Source organism: Zingiber officinale, chromosome 3B, assembly GCF_018446385.1.
Source record: "Zingiber officinale cultivar Zhangliang chromosome 3B, Zo_v1.1, whole genome shotgun sequence".
Classification (NCBI taxonomy): Eukaryota; Viridiplantae; Streptophyta; class Magnoliopsida; order Zingiberales; family Zingiberaceae; genus Zingiber; species Zingiber officinale.
The window spans coordinates 133,284,917-133,306,542 of record NC_055991.1 but is presented as its reverse complement, the minus strand read 5'-3'; the positions used below and the strand labels follow the sequence as shown (position 1 = coordinate 133,306,542).

General features: G+C 35.0%; 2 protein-coding genes across 4 annotated transcripts; both read left to right on the top strand.

Moving 5' to 3' along the window:
- Nucleotides 1-1,888: 1,888 nt before the first annotated feature.
- Nucleotides 1,889-16,453, top strand: LOC121967875 (acyl-CoA-binding domain-containing protein 6-like). 3 transcript variants are annotated; one of them, XM_042518372.1, is made up of 19 exons: nt 1,889-2,120; nt 2,419-2,489; nt 3,715-3,778; nt 3,850-3,921; nt 4,428-4,628; nt 4,710-4,787; nt 5,055-5,165; nt 5,275-5,341; nt 5,421-5,482; nt 5,736-5,875; nt 7,135-7,261; nt 7,338-7,452; nt 8,237-8,325; nt 8,452-8,535; nt 8,609-8,782; nt 8,956-9,111; nt 9,206-9,265; nt 14,193-14,250; nt 15,958-16,453. In XM_042518372.1, exons 1-19 carry the CDS (start codon nt 1,965-1,967, stop codon nt 16,170-16,172), a joined length of 2,100 nt encoding a protein of 699 aa, XP_042374306.1. In that variant the 5' UTR covers nt 1,889-1,964; the 3' UTR covers nt 16,173-16,453. The 3 variants fall into 3 exon arrangements, with proteins under 3 accessions (XP_042374306.1, XP_042374304.1, XP_042374307.1); XM_042518370.1 differs by having other exon boundaries at nt 4,425-4,628; XM_042518373.1 differs by lacking the exon at nt 14,193-14,250 and having other exon boundaries at nt 4,425-4,628.
- A 607-nt stretch (nt 16,454-17,060) lies between these two features.
- On the top strand, nt 17,061-21,172 carry LOC121967874 (acyl carrier protein 1, chloroplastic-like). Its single transcript, XM_042518369.1, has 4 exons — nt 17,061-17,224; nt 18,519-18,620; nt 20,262-20,384; nt 20,766-21,172. Exons 1-4 carry the CDS (start codon nt 17,162-17,164, stop codon nt 20,895-20,897), a joined length of 420 nt encoding a protein of 139 aa, XP_042374303.1. The 5' UTR covers nt 17,061-17,161; the 3' UTR covers nt 20,898-21,172.
- Nucleotides 21,173-21,626: the final 454 nt, after the last annotated feature.

Below are 21,626 nucleotides of genomic sequence, written 5' to 3'. Positions count from 1 at the left end.
CAATTTTGTCGCGAATTGGACATCAAATGATGAAATACGAAACCCCTCCTACGCTAATGTAGCATAGGAATGACTCGGGTCGTCCGCCAACGAAAGTAACGATAGGATGGTAAACTTAGGATCGTATGTTATTTCTATTTTTTGGGGTTTTCAATATAGAATTGGGGTTTTGGATTTTAATTCTAAATTTAACAAATTAAAAGCAAGACAAGTAAGAAATTACTCTAATGCGGAACGAAATCTAATTAGGTGCAAATAATTAATCCACAACGCATTGTCACTCTACGCTATGGGTTAATTATCAACACGATTAATCTAGGGAATGAAATAGCGAAGCATTAAATAAAATCTAACCTAAATAATGAAAGACAATACAAGTAATGAAACTAACCATAATGAATAAAATACATTGCAAGTAAAGAAATCCCTATCTAACCATTGAATCCTTATTCCCAAATCATGATATAAACACAATATTAAGTATGCGAGAAGGTATAAAATGCTAAGTATAAGAGCCAAAATAATACACAAAAATACCCATTATCAATGATCGGCCCGACCCCATCAAATTTTCTATAGGCCACCAGAATAAATCGAGAAACACTAGCGACGGGCAACCAAGAAACCCAACATACTTTGGTGTTAATCCCCGTGGTTGTTTTGATGTGATCAACCAAGTTAGGTTAGATCCTGTTTGATTTTGATCCCTGTGTCTAAGTGTGCACGAGCTCAGGAGCGCAGGAAGTCGAGCAGAAGACGCAGGTAGCGAGAAGGACAACACGGGGAAGGGAGCCGACTGACTCAGTGGGTCCGAAGGACGAAAGAGCTGTGGAAGAGTACATCGATGGACGAGAAGAATGTGCGTGGCGCTTGAGGGACAAGAAGCCGTGGCAAAAGCCTGCTCGAGGAGAATGCTGAAAATTAGGTTCGGATGAACCCTATTTCGGTTGGCCGCAATCACCCAAGCAATCAGAACTTTGGAAGCTAAAGAGAAGATGAAGAAATGTTGGAAAAGCAGCTGGAGGCACTCTCAACAGTCGTTGGACACGCCTCTACCCTTTCAGCTTGAGGGCACCCTCAAGTAGGTCAAACAGACCGTTTGCGAGCGGATAAAGTTTTATCCGCATATCCCTTTGGAGGTGCCCTCAACCCTTTTGGAGGCACTCTCAAGACTCGAGATATGATTTCCATGAGCTATATAAAGACCCCTGGAGGTAGAAATTAATCATTCAACTCAGTATTCAATTTCCTAACAACTCTTGAGCTCTCTAAGTGTGTAAAAGGCTTATCCGCCTTCAGAGAAGGAGATTCTTAGTGCGCTGTTTAATTATCTTGAATTAACAATCATCTAAGTTGTAACAAAGGCAAATTGCTGAGTATCTTATTTTCTATTTATTTTATTTTATTTGTTGTTATTTTATTGTTACTATTTTAGAATTGAAAGATTGAGAATATTTTCTTATCACTGGCAATTCATCCCTATAAGCAAAACTAAATAAAAATATTGTTAGAGGACGGTTAATTTGATATCATTCCACGTCAGCGCTAACTTAACCACGTCAGACGTTAGAATATAAATTAGAAGTGAGCTTCATCTGCAAAAGATTATCGAGAGAAAAATGTTGAGTTAATAATAACAATATATTCTTTTTTCCATTACTCCATGGTGCGATGACTTTTGTCCTTTGAAAAAAAAAATACGAAAACATATATAAAGTATTTTTTAGTAACAAATTAAGAGTGCAGATTTAGCTATTTTAATTGATTAATATTCTTAAATTTAAAATATAAATTGTGATAAATGTTTCTGTCATTAAACTATTTAAAAAATAATAATTTAATTTTCTGATTTGATATATAAATTTTGGTAGAATATTAAGCCGCGCCATTGCGCGGATATTTATTTATGCAATAATATATTGTCATAGAATTTTAGGAGCACTCTCTGGGGAGAGGACTCAAAAATGGCGACGTCGAGGACGAGCTCCGGCCTTCCGTATCCCGAGAGGTTCTATGTGGCTGCCGCCTATGCCGGTTTCGGCGGATCGCCTGGGGACTCCACCGCCGTCTCGAGATTTCAGAACGACGTTGCCCTCTTGCTCTACGGCCTCTACCAGCAGGTCAGATCCGCGATTTTACCCTCTACATCTATGGTTGATTGCTGTGGTTATCGGCGATCCGCAACTTTTTTTTTTTTGTCTAGTGTCTTCTTGGTCTTCATTCTATAGGATCTGATGGATCTGCAGGTGGGAGTTGAATTTTGGTAGAACTGTAGCTCTAGTTGATCTGATATAGATCTTCGTTTGGTGTTATCGCGAATGCTAGATCTACCCCTAATGTGATGCGATCTTGGTGTGAATATGCAAGTTGCGGGGGTTTTTTTTTTGTGGTTTTATCTGATCTAATTTGTGGATTTAGGCTACCGTTGGTCCGTGCACTGCTCCCAAACCTAGAGCATGGAATCCCGTTGAGCAAAGCAAATGGACGAGGTTTCTGTTACGCTGCTATTTCCTATTTTTATTTTTATTTTAAAGTTGTCATATATGCAGTGCTCTATGTTATGGTTTTTACTTGTTGAATTAGATGTTTTAGAAACTTGTTATAGATGCACCCGAAATTCATTTCCCATGTTTAGCACTTAACTAGTTTTTAGTAGATATTAAAATTTTGACATTTGCAACTAAAGATTTAAATAAAAATAAGTGAGAGGCTATGTTCTTTTATTCAATTCTAGGATTACTTTCTCTATCCTTAAGTTCTGTAAGAATCTATTCTTCTTTTAATTTTTCATGTTTCCTGGTATTTACTTTTCTGTAGATGGTTTAAGTTATTTCAAGCTGAATATGCCAAAGTAATCATTATGAACTAAAGAAACTAGTGGGAGGGGGATCAAGTGTTGATGTATGCCAATGATTGTATGTTGGTCTTTAGACAATGTACTTGTTGCTGAATATGAGTTGATTAGAAAGATGCATTAATATTCTTTGTTCATGAAGAATAAAATCTGGAACAGTGCATTGGTAGAATTCTTTTTTTAAGAAAGATCAATTTTGTATGTTTGTGTGGTTAGAATTATGACAAAAAATTGTGAGTTATAAATGAAGCTTGAGACAATTTGTAAACATGGAGAAACTTGGAAACGGAATCTCTTAGCATTCGTCTAAGTATGACATAGTAATTGATCTTAACAGTCAACTGATGTTTACCATATACAAGGGGAAACAGATCTTTTCTTCCCTTTTTTGTTTCAGTAACAGTTATTGTGGACTTAGATTTATCAAACATTTATTTATTATCTTCCGTATGGTTGTTGTTGTGATGCGTTGATTTACAATGTTTAAAGTTCTCCATTAATTCAACTCATTCAAACAGCTTGTCTCCAATGTTTTTTTTTTTTAAAAAAAAATAATATTTGGTATTTTAAAGGTATCAGATGCATCTTTCCTACAAGAGAAAAGGACTATTTGGCTGTTCTTATGCGTTAAGCATGTTTTTTATTAATTTTTTCTTTGTTCTTTCCCACAAATTTGTTAAGAATTCCTCGAGCATCTTCTTCTTACCTAAAAGGTCTTGTTTGTCGATTGTCTACGAGAATGTGCATGTAGTTATTTTCTTTCACTACATTAGTATCATAGTCCTATCTAAATAATTGCATGATTCAGTATTTAGTGTTCTTTCTGAATGTATAGTACTAAAAAGTTGTTTTCCTTACAGTTGGCATGGACTTGGAAATATGGCTTCAACTGAAGCAATGCGTCTGTTTGTTAAAATTCTGGAAGTATGTTCGTACCTTACTGTTGCGTATGTTGTAAATGTACAAGGATATTCATTATTTTTGCCTTCTTCCAGGAGGAAGAACCTGCTTGGTATTCTCGTGTTCCTCAAGTAGCAGAAGAGCCTAGTGTAGATGTAGAAATGTTTGTAAGTACACTAATGAAGTATTTTTTAATTTTATTCATCAATATTCATTTTAGAAAAGAAAACTGATTTTTAACAAATTGAGAACTATTATAATATTGTGTTGCATGGAATATTCATTTCATGGCAATTTAATAGTTGTTACTCAATATATTGGATGGACATAAAATATGAAATGTAAGCTTCATGAGTAGATTGACAAGAAATAATGTCTGTAAAAGTATTAAAAAATATTTATAATAGTGAAGCTTAGAAAATGAATGTTGCAATTCAAAAACCTGATGGCCAAACTATTACTTCTAAATGAAACTGTATTTTGTGTTTTGGTGTAGTGTGATTGTGTAGTGTTTGCATTTTTTGATTCACTATTTGCTAAAATTCGCTTTGACTATATGATATACTTCTTCCTAACTTGATTGTTGTATGTATCTATGATTATCCTTTTTTACCCTTGCTTGATGGGCTATGATTGCGCATGTTTCTAATCTATTTATTAATTGTCTTAGAAGCCAAAATTAGAGTCAGCTTCTCAATCAACTTCAGAAATTGGAGATTCCCTTCCTGAAATAAAAACTATTTCTTCTGAAAATGGGCTTCCATTGGATATGGAAGATAAAGATGTGATAAAGGAGGGACTTGACTCAGTTGGTATTTATGATCAATGGGTTGCACCACCAGTATCCGGACAACGCCCTAAGCCTCGTTATGCGGTGTTCTCTCTTTTCTGTTGTGTTTTCAAATTATAGCTCCGAGCATTATTCCTCTAAAGCTGAAAACTAATTTGTGTGCAGCATGGAGCAGCAGTCTTACATGATAAAATGTACATTTTTGGTGGAAATCACAATGGGCGCTACCTTAATGATCTCCAGGTAAGCACAACATTTGTAGTATTTTAACATAATGAAACTATTTTGTGGTTGCCATTGAAATGTACAACTTGGTTAATAAAACTGTAACCAAATAATTGTTTTTTTAGCTAGAATTGTTGTGCTCTTGAGAAACATGTTTAATAAAATTTAATGGGAACTTATTGATCCAATGGTTCATAGTTCCTCCAATTTTATTTCTTTTCTTTTTTCTGTAATATACTGATGAAATATAAATTCAATGACTTTAGTTATATCTAATTATTGCAGGTTTTAGATTTGAAAACTTTGTCATGGTCAAGGATTGAAGCCAAAGAATTAGCAGGTTCCTTGGATTCTTCAAACCCTGCTTCTGTTGCCCCCTCTGCCGGCCATTCATTGGTACTGCATGAAGATTTATTTTCTATTTTTAGCAACATTAGAGTTGCTAAGAGTGGCTATAATTCAAGAGTCTATAATGGAAATTTTCCTGTTATTATCCTACATTCAGATTCCTTGGGGAGGCAAGATTTTATCAATTGCTGGCCATACAAAAGATCCATCCGAGGCCATAATAGGTTAAATCATTTTGTTTTGTAAATATTGTGCCTTGCTTTTTTCCCTCCACCTGAAGCAGTGTTATTCTAATTATTCCAGTGAAAGAATTTGATCCAGCAACTTGTTTATGGTCAAATTTAAAGACATATGGGAAACCACCAGTAAGTTTTCTTTGATCTAGTATTCAAGTGCATAATCTTGACCATTGAATCAAGTCAGGAAACCTTAAATGCCACCAGAATTTATAGATTTAAATTTTATTTTTTTTAGTAATTCAAACCAAAAACTTAGGATAAACACCCAAAGTTAAAATGACAAGTTCAGAAAATTTATTCCAATGTTTTTTACCTACACACTCAGAATCGTTTCAGTTAATATGGCCAAAATCTAATTGACTATTTGCTTTAATTGAAGATTTCCCGTGGAGGCCAATCAGTTACACTTGTTGGAAACACTTTAGTCATATTTGGTGGTGAAGATGCGAAGAGATCTCTTCTCAATGATTTGAACATACTTGACTTGGAAACCATGACCTGGGATGACATTGATGCTATGTAAGAATTTATTTTTTATCTTCTTGAACTTCTTTGACCTTAGCTTTTTGGGTTTGCATATTGAGTTAGCAAATATTTTCAATACACAAACTACTTGTGTCATAATTGTAGTTAGCAACTTAGTACTAAGGAAAACGAATTTGGATTTTGAGACTGCATTTGTGACATGTTCTATGCAAATAGAGAACTTTAATGGGCATAATTACATGCATAATTCAGGTAGTCTTAATGGCATTGCAGGCTTGTCAATGGTCTGTGCCTGGGTCAGGCATGATTGGATTCAGTTAGGATGAATCCAATCATGTTGGAGTTGTGTTGGGCAAAGCATGGCCCAAGTTTGTGTAGACTTGACTCAAGACAGATTTGGGTCCATGATGCAGCCATAAATGTTGAGCCACCATATAATCATTCCTCTCGTTCACATTGTAGACCCTTGCCCTTGCTGATGAGTGATGACATTGATTTTGCTCAAATTGAATTGTGGAATATTATAATAGGCATTTAAGAATTTGAGATTTAAGGTTGAGGGTTAAGAATGAGAGATGAGATTGAGTGATTAGAAATGAAAATGAGAGATGAGTACAGAGATTGGAAAATGAGTGAATAGGAGACTAAGAACTTGCTGGTCGAGAGTTGGGAGGGAGGGTAGTTATAGAATATTAAAGGATTTTTAGTTTTAAAGTTTAGAATTTTAAATTATTTTAATAGCAGGATGACTAAAATTCTTCTATTTTTATTTTTTTAATACAAAAGAATGGATATATTGGAAAATTATAAGAAAAAGGGGTAGTCTTGTGCTTGAGTGGTGCCTAGTATGTGGGTCAACCCGAGTAAGGGATCGTGCCCAGCCTGGTCTGGGTTTTTTCCAAGCCCAAAATATGGTCTGTGCTTGTCACAGGCACGAGCCATGTTTAGCACAACCTTGTTATGGGTTGTGCCAAGTTTGGCACATGAGCAGGCATACTGCTGCACAACATGACTGGCTCACACACGCTTCATGTTAGGTCCACCTCAGCTCAGCTCATGTCAGGCCTGATCTAGCCCATTTAAGATTGATATGGTCTGGGCCACAACCTCTGCTTGACACCCCTAAGCACGACAGCATATCAGAATGCCTTTGTCGACTAAGTGCCAGCTAGATTAGACTTCAAAGCCAAAGTTTCAGTGGTCTTTTTGATTAGACTATTTTTATGTAAATCTGAATTGACAGAGAATGCTACTATTCATTGACTAATTCTTCTGTCTTTATTATGTTTTAGAGGTGCGGCTCCCTCTCCAAGATCTGAACATGCTGCTGCTTGTCATGCTGACCAGTATCTCCTAATTTTTGGTGGTGGTTCTCATGCCACATGTTTTAATGATCTGCATATGCTTGACCTGCAAACTGTAAGGATCTCTCTTTCCTGATGATGGTATGATGATGATAGATTATGTTCTTTTCTAATATTCATTCTTTATCTAGATGGAATGGTCAGAACCAGAGCAGCAGGGTGTGGTTCCTGGGCCACGAGCTGGCCATGCAGGTATAACTATTCGGGAGAACTGGTTCATTGCTGGAGGTGGTAATAATAAGAATGGTATGTTTTTGAAGAGTTTCTTTTTCTAGACGTATTCTTGCCATTTTCCTCTTTGAACGGAGACTAATAAATCCTCAGCTACTCGCATCATGGTCTTTATGCTGTTTTGTTCACCTATTTGTTGCCTTTCTGAAGTTTTAATGTACAGTCCAATAAGATGGCTAGCTACATTGTTAATTATTAAAAACAATATGGTCAATGAGAATGAAGGTACAATTACCAAGGTAAAGTAGTAAAAGGGCATTTAAGGACACAGAGCTGCAAACCTGGATAAATATTCGAAGTAGTAAAAAAAAATATATTAAAGTTGAAACCTTTTAAACATATAAGGATTCTGGAGATAGCAGTAGCCCCAAGGAAAATGGGTTCACTTTGTTGTTCACTTTGTATTTTGTAGTAGTATTCAATGTCTGCTATCCTTAAGGTCATATATATATATATATATATATATAGAGAGAGAGAGAGAGAGAGAGAGAGAGAGAGAGAGAGAGAGAGAGAGAGAGAGATGTTAGCATGTGCGACATGCGTGCGCGACGCATGTGGGCGCCTCCATCCCCCATGCACTGAGGCACCCATGCGTGTCGCCCAGGCTATCAAAACCGTATATATATTGCATTTTCATTCTGGCAAGAGTATAAATTAGCTGTGACATTTTTGTTTTTGTGAGGTTGAATTAGGCTTTTATGAATAGTCGTTTATGTTAATTGCCCGTTTTTCAACTTAGAGTCAATTATTGTTGATTTCTTGTTTCTAATTCTTTCTGCACTTCTAAGCTTGTTTTCAGGGGTCTCTGAGACTCTTGTTTTGAACATGGCCACACTAGTCTGGTCGGTTGTTACCACTGTTGAAGGACGCGTGCCCCTTGCTAGTGAGGTATGCATAAGCTTTTTTACTGTCTAGTTTATCTTTGCTACTGTTGGTCATTATGTTCATGAAAGTTATTTCTTATTTCAAATGTATTGTGAGTTCAAGACTACTATTATTGCAATTATATTTTAGGGCTTAAGCTTGCTCACAAACACACACAAGGGGGAAGATTTCCTTCTTTCCTTTGGAGGTTATAATGGGCGTTATAACAATGAAGTAAATACTTAATCATCTATTTAAGATTTTTTTTCCTCATGCTTGTGTTAATGCAAAATTTCTGTTTGGTTAGGTCTATGTACTCAAACCCAGCCACGTATCACATTCACAGTCAAGGATGATAGATGGGCCAGAATCGGACACTATTGCTGTAGATGCTAGCAGAGATATGGAACCAGAGTTCGAAGTAACTCAGGATAAAAAGATCAAGGAAATTGTGGTGGACAATGGTGACTCAGAGCAAATGGTAATGTAACATCTTGTTAAGATGTCAGCATAACCAACTGTTTGTATTGAATTGTGCTGAGTGACAGAAAAACATAAGTGGTTTACAATTCTGCATCGATGTTTTCTTTTAATTTAATAGGATCATGTGGAAATCATAGTAGCTATTTCAATTTTTGTTGACTTAAATTTCAGAGTGTCAGCAATAAAGAAACCATAGGGCACCTTGTGGAAACCCTGGACGCAGAGAAACGAGAATTAGAAGCAACACTTGACAAAGAACAAATGCATACTGTACAGCTCAAGCAAGAGTTAGCTGTAGCTGAGATGAAGAATTCTGAACTTACTAAGGCAAGCTTCATCTCGATGTTTCTTCTTAATCATAATAAGGTGTTGTTTGTATTCAAAATTTTAACCCATCCATTTTAATTATGAACTACTATAGGAACTTCAGTCAGTTCGAGGTCAGCTTGCTGCTGAACAGTCAAGATGCTTTAAACTTGAGGTACACATTTATCATCATTGGATTTGGTCGTGTTACCTCTAACTTCCAACTGTTTAGGGCCTTTAGGCTACATTGAGTTTATCCCTCTATCAGACACTATTGAATGCTATATCACCAGTAATATTGAAAGGTATTTACACATTTTTATTGTGAAATCTAATGATTGTTGGTCTCTCTCTACCATTCACATCTTCGACTCATTAATTCAATCTGTGTACATCTCTTGGTTATCTTTGAACATGACATACCTTTTAACCTTTTTTTCCTCCTTTTATCATGTATGGAGCTACACCTAATTGCTTTGGAATTATATTTATGTTATTTATTTTTCTAGTAATCATCTATCTTTGCATTATCTTTTCTTCTACTGCATTTGTATGCCGTCTTATAATTGCCCAACTAGTTTGATTGACAAAGAATGACAATTATACTTACGACACTTTCCTTTCAGCATAATGAACACACGACGATCACACAAGAGACTAGAAGTTTATTCAACCATCCCCTGCTATTCATATTAAGATTTAATTGTTATTATATTAATTGTGTTATGGTTTAGTCCTGCATCATGTGTTTAGTTATTACATATAATATTGAAACTCTATATGGCGAAATAGTTCCCTTCTAAGAATAACAACAATACAATAAATTCCCTCTCAACTTAGTAATGTTTGACTAGCCAGTTCCTGGTTGAATTGGTCAGTCTGGTATGATTTTTAAAACACTGCTTAAGAGTAGTCACAAGTGACATTAAGAACCATGTAAAGGGGCCAACAAGAGAAAACATCAAGATTAGTGAAAGATGGATTTTGTTTTGTGATGGAAAGCTAAACATTAAAAGGAGTAGAAGACTAACTTTCATATTGACTTCCAACTCCCTAATATGATTGAAAAGGAAAATCCTAGCCCTAGAAGACATTCCACTCAAATAGGGCTGGTTTGGTACGATATACCGAATTTTGCCTATTATATGTATACCGTACTGAAAATTTTAGTATATTGAAACTTTGATATATTGGATTTTCAATATGGTATGAATTTCATATTTGTTCATATCGAAAATTGAATCAAAATTTCGGTATAGTATGGTTTTACAATTCCATCTATACTGAAAATCACTTTGACGCAAAGAATCAGATACAATCAATTCAGAAGCCACATGTAATACCTCCTGTTCATAATAACAAGGCATTACTAGACAGCAAACAAACAATAAGATTTAAAAAACACACAACCCATCACTAACAACAACTAAAGTATTGATCACAACAGGAAGAACTAAAGTATTGATTACAAAATGAAGTATTTTTTCTTATCAAAAAACAAAAGCAAGTGCTTTGTAATTTGCGTTAGGTCAGATCAAGCTCCATAATGGGAAGTAACATTTGCTGCACCTCCACTGCCAAGGATAATGTGACTATTAATAACTTTAAGATAAGATACTTTAAAGTCAACAATTATGAATATGCGTATCATTGTCCTACCAAAATTATAGCAGGATCATTGTTTATGGTAGTTGACTGAGCGGGTGGTGGAGGGACTTAATTTGCAAGTCCTGTAACAGCAAAAATTTTAAATGAGCGTCAAGCATTTGACCAATAAGAATACATGAGGTAGAGCATGCATAAGATGTTAATATCGAAATGTTAAAAGTCAAAACCATTTTACATAAATGCATCAGTGAACAAAACAAACAGCGGCTTGAAATCAATATGGTGAGATCATCCGATTAGATATCATTTCATAAGGATTTCAATTTTCTAATAACTCTTGCTGTTGTAAGGTCTCAAAAAAAACTTACTGCACACAAACTTCACATCATCAAAAGAGTTCACCAAATACTTCAACATTGATTAGTAAGATGGAAGATATGAGAGAAAGGAGGGGAATTGATTTTGGGAGCATTTCCCTCCTTTTCCTCACATCTTCTATCTAGCGCGATTCTAGTAATTTGATAATTGACAGCAACAAATAATAAGCAAAGCATTATGTCAAAAAACGAAGTTAAAAAATGTTCTTGCAGAAATATATTTTCATGAATACATATAATACTAGCTAATAAAAAATGTCTAATTAAAAACAATTTAAGAATCCAAAGTTAGCCAAAATTAAGCACTAAGAAGAAAAACAAAAGCATAGCAACAAAGAAAACATATTGTGTCAAAATAAGCACAATCCTATAGAAAGGCATTGTGTGTAAAAACTTGATGTCAAGATATTGATAGTGGTTCCATTTCAAAAAATAATATATGGATAGAAAGAGAGAGTTATTATGCATAATCTAACATTTTATATGCAATCTTGCCATGTAAGCGGAGTGACTCTTTCTATGAAAATATAGTGGTTCCATTTAAGGACGGAGTGACCCTTTCACTATTTTTATAATTCTTTTTTGTATAAATATACATATTGTTTTATATGGGACTATCTTGGAAACCATGAATAAGCAATTCTAACAAACTAAGGGCAATTGAGCTTCATTACATGATTGTATCTTTAAAGGTGGGCATATGGGTTTTATTGCACCACTTAGTCATTGATTGCCACTTAAGACACCATTAATAATGCCTAAGTAATTTAGATCTCTTTTGGTTAATAATATTTTATATGTTTTCTTTGCATCTCTTTAACTGTGATTTATTTTTCAACTTTGAATAGTACTAGACTTTCTGAAGAGAGTTTCTCTCATCTTAGTCTGTCTACCTCTCTTAGTGACCTTGCACTTTGATCTCAATAGACATCCAACCAGTGATGTAAATATAATCGTACTCTTCAAGTTAGACCAAAGTGGAGGTGGATGTAGAACAAGTAGCTCTAGCATAGTCTTGAGTGGCATTTGCAGTTGTAAAAAAGAAGCATTATATTTCAGGTTAGATTAACAATGATAGCTATTATTTAAGTTTAAATTTAATTAAATAAAAAACTTTTATTCTTTTCAATTTCTTCAATTTCCTTATATAATTAAAGGTCATCATCCGTTGGATCTTTTCAAAAATTAAACTTCGCTCCAATCACTGGTGGACACCAATGCCTCTACCATTTTAGTACTCAAATTGCTTCTAAAAGGATCCACAACCCTTTTGCCCAAGCTAAAAGCGGACCCATTAGCAACAGTTGAGCATGGAATTGCAAAAATATTCTTGGCAATAATTGAAAGGATCGGGAACCTAGTTTCACTTCCTCTCCACCACTCCAAAAGATTGAAAGATTGTTTAGATTGTTTTTCAATCTCATTGACTAGGTACTTATCCACTTCATTGGATATCTCTTGAAGTTGTTTTTTTTTTCGTTTTGTGCTTCCACATCATCAAACAATTCATCACAAAGACCACCACTAGTACCGCCATCTCCACTATCACACTCTATTTACATACTTTAATTCTCAACATTCAATATATCATTTATTCCCTTGTACTCCGTTCACAAAGTTACCAAGTTTTGTTTGACCTTATCAACAAACTCTTGGATCCTTGTAGGAGTACCTCCAAATTTTGACACCGACTTTGATCATTTGAAACTTGTTCCCCGGGTCCAAAATATTCTCAATAAATATCAAAGGGTTCATATTATATCAATTCCCCCAATACTTGTCAAACTTTAACTTTATTGCACATGCTATCTTTTAAAGAGTTGGATCCAAATCATCAATTCTCTTTCTCTCAATCTCAATTTGTAATGCAATAATTGATAAGTGATTGCACCACTTAGCTCCAAAGTGACATCATAAAATTTTTTAGACAGTGTACAAAAGTCTTGCATTCTCCCAATCATCAGCAATTGGAGACCCCATCCTTTCTTTACCCTTTTCATCTTTTTCGTACAAGTAATTCATAAAAGGCAATCATACTTCGGCCATCCTTTCGAACACCCTTCTATACTGTAATACAACTTTGAGCATTTTATAAGTTGCATTCCACCTTATTTTGACATCCATAAGTACTGTTGATGTACTAGAAAACTTGGATAGTATGGCAAACTCCCTAAATTTATTCAACCTTGATGAGGAAGAATGAATAAAAGCAACTGCATTCCTTATAGCTTTAATTGAAACATTAAGCTTCTTCAAGCCATCCTTAACAATTAAGTTAAGTATATGACCCACGCACCTCAAGTGCAAGTATTTCCCTTCAAATAACAATGAATTTTCACTTTCATTCTTCTTTTCAAGTAATCAATTGTTGTGCCATTAGAGGAAGCATTATCGACTACAATTGAAAAGACTTTTTCTATCCCCCATTGTGACATACCTCAACCATCTTGCCAATTTCTTTCGCTATATAACTAGTGATATTTGTGAAGTTAATTATTCTTTTATGTAACTTCCAATCACTATCCAAAAAGCGAGTTGTCACTACTACATTATTTATGTTTTGAATGGATGTCCAAGTATCAGTTGTGATACTTACCCTTTGGTCGCCAATCACACTTTGTATTTTAGCTTTCTCAACTAAGAATAGATCATAAACCATACTTGCAACTTTCTTTTATCAGGAATTCTGAATCTCGGTTGTAATTCATATAATAACTCTACAAACCCCTTCCTTTCGACAGTCCTAAAAGATACTTCATCGACAATCACATACCTTGCCAATTTCAATTCACATCTTTTTTGATTATAAGTATGAGGAACTAGGGCACTTGTCCTATAGTCTCATTCATCAATGTAGGTTGACTTTTAACATTCTCACTTGCTTCATAGAGCGGACTTGACTTACACCTCTTTACAAAGTGGTTTTTTAACCCACTAGTACTTCCGTAAGCTGCTGGGATCTCAACTTCGCACTATTTGCATATCTCTATTCCTTGTTCTTTTTTTCCCTTTTCACAATGCTCCCAAGATATATGCCTTAATTGTTTAAGAGCTATATGAGGCTTTGATTTGGAAGATTTTCTTAATCTTTTTTGACCCATAGACTTTGTATTTCAGATTATGTTGCGTTTGATGTTTGGGATGAACTTGGCTATTAGACTCCATCTTGGAAAAGGTAATAATTCATATGATTCACTGCACATGTAAACAAAGAATTTGTGATTCGAAACATAACCATTAAATACAATGCTAAATCCAAAAAAGAGAGGAAAAAGTTGGAAAATTAAAGTTGGATAAGAGAAATCAAACCTTTCGCTTTCTTGCCAAAATTTGAAAATAGACTTGGTGGAGACGATGAATGCTTCATCAAATACTTCAAGTAAATCGAGGAGTGCATATGGGTTAGGGCAAAGACTTCGTAAAGAGAAATAGGAATGAAGAGCGATGAGAAGATAGTCTTGGGTTAGGGTTTAAAGAGGACTAGGTCTTGTTTAGAGTTTTCGAGAAGAGGAAAGGGGAAAGAGATCAAGGAGTGGAATCGACCTTGGAGGGGATGCTGACGAGCTCGAATTGGAGGAGGGGCAATGGCTTGGTTTACTGATCAGAGTGGGCGACAATGGAGAACATAGTTTGAAAGGAGGTACTTTTAAGCCTAAGTAGAATAATAAATAATTTTTATCGTATATCAATTCCTCAAGGGGAGAACGGAGTTGACTTGGACTGCCAATAAAACTTTTAGATCTAATTAGAATAGTAAATAATTTATAAGAGAATATATTAGGTATTTCAGTATATACCGAAATACCGAAAAATAATAATTTCATACTGATGCGGATATCGAAACTTTAGGTACAGTATAATATTGTACCAAAATTTTTAGTATACCATAATCTTTGGTATGAACGGTAAATATTGGTATGATATGTGCGGTATATTATAATTTTCTGTATTTTTTTTCACCCCTAGTTAAGCAATTCGATTCTAGCCAAAAATTGTTTTTTCTTAAAATTCCCATTAAACCAGATAAATCAGTATCTCTCCGTACCCTGCACACAGCAATCAACAATATTTTAGGCCATTCTATTTTCCAGTGTCTCCCCCAAAATAATTTCTGCTTGGCTATTGCATTTGATAATTATATGTATTGTCCAATAAAGGCCCACTTAATTTTTGAATAAGTGTTGTTCTGCAGCTTCACCAACATCCCACAAAAAACATTGTGATTCTTGCCAAAGTAATCCTTCCTCTTCTAGTTAAACTTTGTATTATCTTCTAAGATACTATCATTACTATTTCTCTCAGCAGAATTAACTTCATGGTGTTTACAACTGAAAACTACCTGCATGACTGTTATTGAATTCCTTAGCACAACTACAAAGCTATAGAGAATTGATGGTTCGACCTTGCTTTTCTAAATGATTACTGTTGTAAATAAACCTTATCCTCAACAAACAGCATTAGTATTAATTGATAACATCCACCATCATTGGCAGCAAATCACCTATTTGCACTTCATCAATCCTAGAATGCCAAGACTTTCGCTGGGTCATTTTCTTAAGCTGGTAGAATGAAAGCAAATTTCTGCATTGCAAGCTTGAAACCTTTCTTCTACTGTCATTAGTACCCAAACTCACTTAATCTCCTACTCCAATTCCTTTATTCATGTGTGCTCATTTTTCAAAAAATAAATGGGAGGCTGAAAACCTGTTGTAGCTTTCTTGATGTATGTTTTATTTTTACGAATATTTTCCTCGAGTTCAATGCTGAAGATGACTTCCATTTTGTATTGTTCTGGACGTGTGCTGTTTGACGTGAAACATGTATGCATTCAAGTATCTATGTTTACAATTAACAGATACCTCAGAAGTTATATTCTTGATAGGTGGACGTGGCAGAACTACGGCAAAAATTGCAGGCGATGGAGGCATTGGAGAAGGAAGTGGAGCTGCTTCGGCGGCAGAAGGCGGCCTCAGAACAGGAAGCTCTAAGCATTCAGCAACAGCAAAGCTCCGGTGGCGTGTGGAGCTGGCTTGCTGGCAGTGGAAGCCCTCCACCTCCTGCCTAATCCTCGTACAACGTTTGGAGCTGGCTTGCTGATAGTGGAAGCCCTCCACCCCCTGCCAAATGCTCGTACAAAGCATATACCCTTCTTGTAGCATTCTTCATTCTGATTGATATATTTTTTTTAATTACAAAGTAGACGTAAAAAGTGATGAGACTTCAACCACACCAAAGTTTGTACTCTAAAAAGTACTGATTCAAGAAACAATATCCTTTTGACCTTTTCCCCCCGTCTTGCATTTGTTTTTGTTCGTCCTAGACTCGTGTTGCTTGTAATTTATTTTTCTTTTCAATTACTACATACTTTCTTTTTGTAAGATCTTACTATATTGTTATCATATGCTTCATGAAAATTACTTTCTTTTCAATACTAGCGTTATCTCGGTAGACATTCTAGCGTTTCCACCGTATCATTGAATTGCTAATAGTACTTTCAGTTTCTAACACAGTAGAAAATTATGATTAAAAGAGAATATTTTGTTAAGATAAAATAACTTCTGTTTGGAATCAAGTCATCTTTCACAGAATAAACGAATCCTAGTTATTGAAGGAAGTTGTTGGTTCGGTTCGGATGACCAAACACCGAAGCTTCCGTCGCCAGCTGTTCGGGTTCGAGTTCGATGAAACCGATGCTGCAGGCGCCTCACCAGGCAATCGTGTTCCATGATGAGTTGTCAAAGCGTAGTCTCAACCAACCGTTGATTCGAAAAATAAAGAACAATTGGACCGTCAGGATCTAGTTCCCATATATGTCACTGTGCGGGGTCGGGAGGGCAAAGGTAGATCTGACCGCATATAGGGCACGCTTTGCCTAAATGAAATGACAGCAATACCAAGCCATTTCCTCGTTTGTCGGGAATGCTGTCATAGCATTTTGGTCATTTCATGTCGATAATACCAAGGCCAGCCCTCTCTATATACGGAGTTCCGCCTTCCGCACCCTCGCATTTGGTGATCGACGCAGAGCTCGTCTTTCCCTTTTCTCTCGCTTCCTTTCGTGTTTTCTCGGTTTCACTCGCAGATCGATGGCTTCAGTCGCTGGAACGGCCTTCGTGGTCTCGGTTCGTCCGCCGCGGCGGCTGCTGCAGGTACGAGTCGCTACCTACCTTGTGTTTGCTTGATCTGAACCTGTTTCTGTTTCTTATATTCATTCTTTAGGATTTTGGTCGGATCTGGTTGGATTGTTCGTCTTGTGATTTTTTTTGGCATGAGAAGTTTAGTCGAGGAGCTCTGAATACATCGACTATTTTTTTTCATTTATAATCTTTTATTGTATTGTTTCCTATTGGAAACGGTGGGTTGATTTATTTTGAGTATTGAACTATTAACAGAATCCTTTGACTCGATTTCGTATCTGTTCGCTGCTTAGATTGTGAGTTTAAGCTAATCGAACATCTATATTAAGGATGAACTGGAGTTCCTTTGCAACGCACATTGCTTATTAATGAGGGTTTATGTCTGGGTTGAAATAATGGATCTCGAAGTTGTCAAATCTTTTCTTTACATCTTGTCTCGATCGATCTTTATCATTATAAATGCTAGCTTCATCTATATTCCAGGAAATAAAACAATTTTTTATGTGACGAAAATCTCTTATATCGTTTAAGGCGTAGCCTTGTTTTTCTTCCTAGGAAAGTAGGTTGCTCGCATTCATTATAAATGAGAGTATAGGATGTTCTGGAGAGCGCGACAGGTTGGACATCGGCATGTGATTCAAGATCTAATAATTGTCGCTTGTTTAGATGAGTGTGGATTATCTGATGTTTGACTAGATGAAATTCTTAACTGTATCATATGTTCACCCTGCTCTTCCATCTCTCTCTCTTGGACTCTTTCTTTTCAACCTTCTCTCCTATTTTTCTCTGTACTCTGAACGTACTATCGCTGGTGCATATACATCTAATTTTCATATCAAATCTGAAGTCGACATTTCTAATTTCCATCTCTGAGTGAGGCCTATCAAGTGCGAGGGCTCTTAACTCTATGGAGAATAACGAATCGTACCGTGAACATCTCTTCATTGTTTACTTTCTCTGCTATGCCAATATCATCTTTTTTTAAAAAATTTATATACTCAAAGTTCTATTGCTTCTACATTCCCCAATTGTTTAAATTGTCTCTAGCTGTATGTATTTCAAATATCCTGTAGCGATGTAGTTGGAAGACTACTTTACTACATGATTGTTTTTAAGTATACTCTTATTGTCCTGTTGTTTACTCAGCATGTGGCATAATGTGGTGATATTATATTGCAACCATTGATCAATTTTGAAATAATCATCAGTGTAGTTTCCAAACTGATTACATTCTTCTCTTCTCATGATATTTATTCTTCTCTCAGTTCAAACCAAATGACATATAGATATTGTCCCTGTTTTGCAGGTATCTAATCACCTCTCTGGTCTCAAATCAGTTTCCTTCACAAGCCAAAGGAAGAGCTTTGTTTCAATCCGCTCAGCACCGCGCTTCAGGATTTCTTGTGCTGTATGTTCTCTTTGTCCTTTGTGTATACATTTTCTATGTGCAGGTATTTCTCTCATTCAGTATGTCATTTTGTTGATCCATTGAGATCCAGTTTCCATTTTTTTTTTAATCTGAAGATTGTAAATTTCAGCTTGAGATAAACACAAATATGAATTTGTAAAGATGCTAGACATTAATGAAGTAGGTAGGCAAACACTCAATATCTTCCACTCAAAAAAAGTTGTATAATGCGATGATGAAAACAAAGATTTAATGCTTCGGTTAACTGCATTCATTAATGTTTTCCTTTAGTAAAATTATGTCATTTACAGTTTTTTTATTTACATTGTATAATGTTGGAGCTAGTGAATTTGGTCACTCATCCCAAGTCATTACCAATTTAGTTGCTTAGAGCACCAACCATGGGCTTGGCACCCTCTTATTGAATAGAGAAGTCTATCATTCAATTAGTTCATGCTTTGTTCTATGGAGTAACCTGTTTTATGTGAAAGGGTATATTGTTTGAAGAATATGATTATTTTTTTGTTTGTTAATGTCAGATTGAATAATATTGGATAGTTAGTTTAGTACTGATAGCCGGTGATGTTTTAATCTTCTTGCATATTTTAAGCATTTTATAGTTTTCCCCATTGTTAAATTAATATCTGAAACAACATATTTCTGGTGAAATTTTGTAAGCTACCCAGATTACAGCTTTGATAAACTTGTGGTTTACAAGCTAAAGTTGTTTCCGTTTACCAGGCATATAGGTAAGTGCTACATGACTTCTATGTTTCCTTCGCTAGTTGATGTCATGTAATGAGATGGGAACTCCTTGTCATCATTAGGGAGTTGAGCCATTCACTATTGTTATCTGTTTGGTAAAAGGTTAAAATGTTTAAAATGAGGAGTGATTGTTGTCATCATTACGGAGTTGGGCATTCATTACTCTTATAACAAATGGTTAACAACTCTTATAACAAATGTAGTTAAATTAGTGCAGTTGACATGAGAATGCGTGAAATTATAGAAAAGCTAAGATAAAAGAAACATATTTGGAAGCAATTAGATATAGTTTTGATAGATGATTAATTGAGAGAAAATAGATTAAAATGATATATATGTTCCAATAAATCTATAGTTTGACAAGTTGAATGATTATGATCTTATTTCTTATAATAATCATATTTGAAAAATTAAATTTATAAACGTGTAATTAATTCTCCAGTCATAAGATATTTTGAAATTTCATTAGAATCATTCGACCAAGGACAATTAACAACCATAATTGAAGGTATGGGAGACAGATCAAATTTTTTTTTTTAAAATAAAAGTTCAATTAAGAGCGACTTGAAAGATTTTGATATTAACAGCACCTTGACAATATCCCAAGTGTCAGGAATTGGTCTCCCATTTAGACTTAAAAAAAGACTTTGATAGGTAGCCATAAGATTATCTTTTTCCTAATGGATCTTGCATTTCAAATATTGCCCTAGGAGTGCCTACATCTTCCACAATTCGTATGGTTTATGTTTTAACTATCTCATTTAAGTTGGAATCCTACATCATGCACAAGTGATATATTATGTAATTGTAACCAATATCTTTGTCATTCCTTCTTGGCATGAAATTGTATGAAATACGATCTGATTCTTTGAGCAGGCCAAGCCAGAGACGCTGGAGAAGGTGTGCTCAATTGTGAAGAAACAGTTGGCACTCGCTGAGAATGCTCTGGTTACTGGAGAATCCACCTTTGTTCAACTCGGGGCTGATTCTCTTGACACGGTAACAGTCACGTTCTTAATTGAAAATTTTCCACACTACTTCTACATGATTCTTCAAAATATCTGCAAAATTCTAAAGTCTTATTGTACAACTCTGCTTATGTGACTATTCTACACCTATACAAAAAACCAATTAAAACTTACCTCTTTTAGTTTTTGAGAAATTGCAATTGCTTGTTTATGTGATGTTATTATGGTAAAACCAGATAGCTTGCCAGAAATCCATGGCTTGCCCTACAGAAAATTTGTTGAAGCTAATTTGACTTACAAAATAAGAATTGTTGCATGTGATGATGCAGAAACATCATCGTACCTATTGTTGATAATTATTGTGAAGAGGAATTGTTTCAGAAAGCTACTAAACATCAAATTTCTAGCGCAGGTTGAGGTCGTTATGGGTCTTGAGGAGGAATTTGGTATCAGTGTGGAGGAAGAAAATGCCCAGACCATTCAGACGGTTCAAGATGCTGCTGATATGATTGAGATACTCTTGGAGAAGAAAAATGCTGCTTAATAAAACATAGTCAGAGCGTTTGAGATTGCGAACTTTTGAGTTGATGCCCTTCCAGTGTCCTAAGAAGTAGCCTTTCTGTCGAGCAAGATGTCATAAGACTCCTCTATTGCCGTACTTCCCTTCTTGGTCTGTGTCAATGTGTCAGATGGAGTTCCTTTTATTTCTGTCATACATAAATTTGGGCATATTCAGATATCTTGATCATGCTTCATAATTCAATATTTGTCGGCATAGTCCCTCTAAATATTATTAATCACCATGCGTGTTATGTTGAAGATCTCCGAGCACACATTGAATTTTATATTTTATATAATTTTTTTATATATATTAGTTATACCATTCATATTAGATTTTATGGATATGTTTTTTTAAAATTAGTAAATAAAATTTATTTTTAAGTACTAAAATATTATTTAATTTTGGAAAAAATAAAGGAATGAATTGCGTAATGAAAGGGTACTATATAAAGAGAGATAAAATAATAAAAAAATAAAAAATTTAAGGTAATTTAGTATGTAATGAAAAATAATTATTTAAATAGATAATTTATTTTAAATTTTAAAGATATTATAGAGAAATTTTGACTATTGTTAAAGGATGCCTTTTTAATATTTTTGTCCTAAAAAAAAATTCTAATATTGAGGAAAATTATTTGCCCTCGCCTTTCAAATTTTCTATAGTCATATCTAATATTATTTTACCCTTAAATGTTCAGTAAGTTTTGTTGAA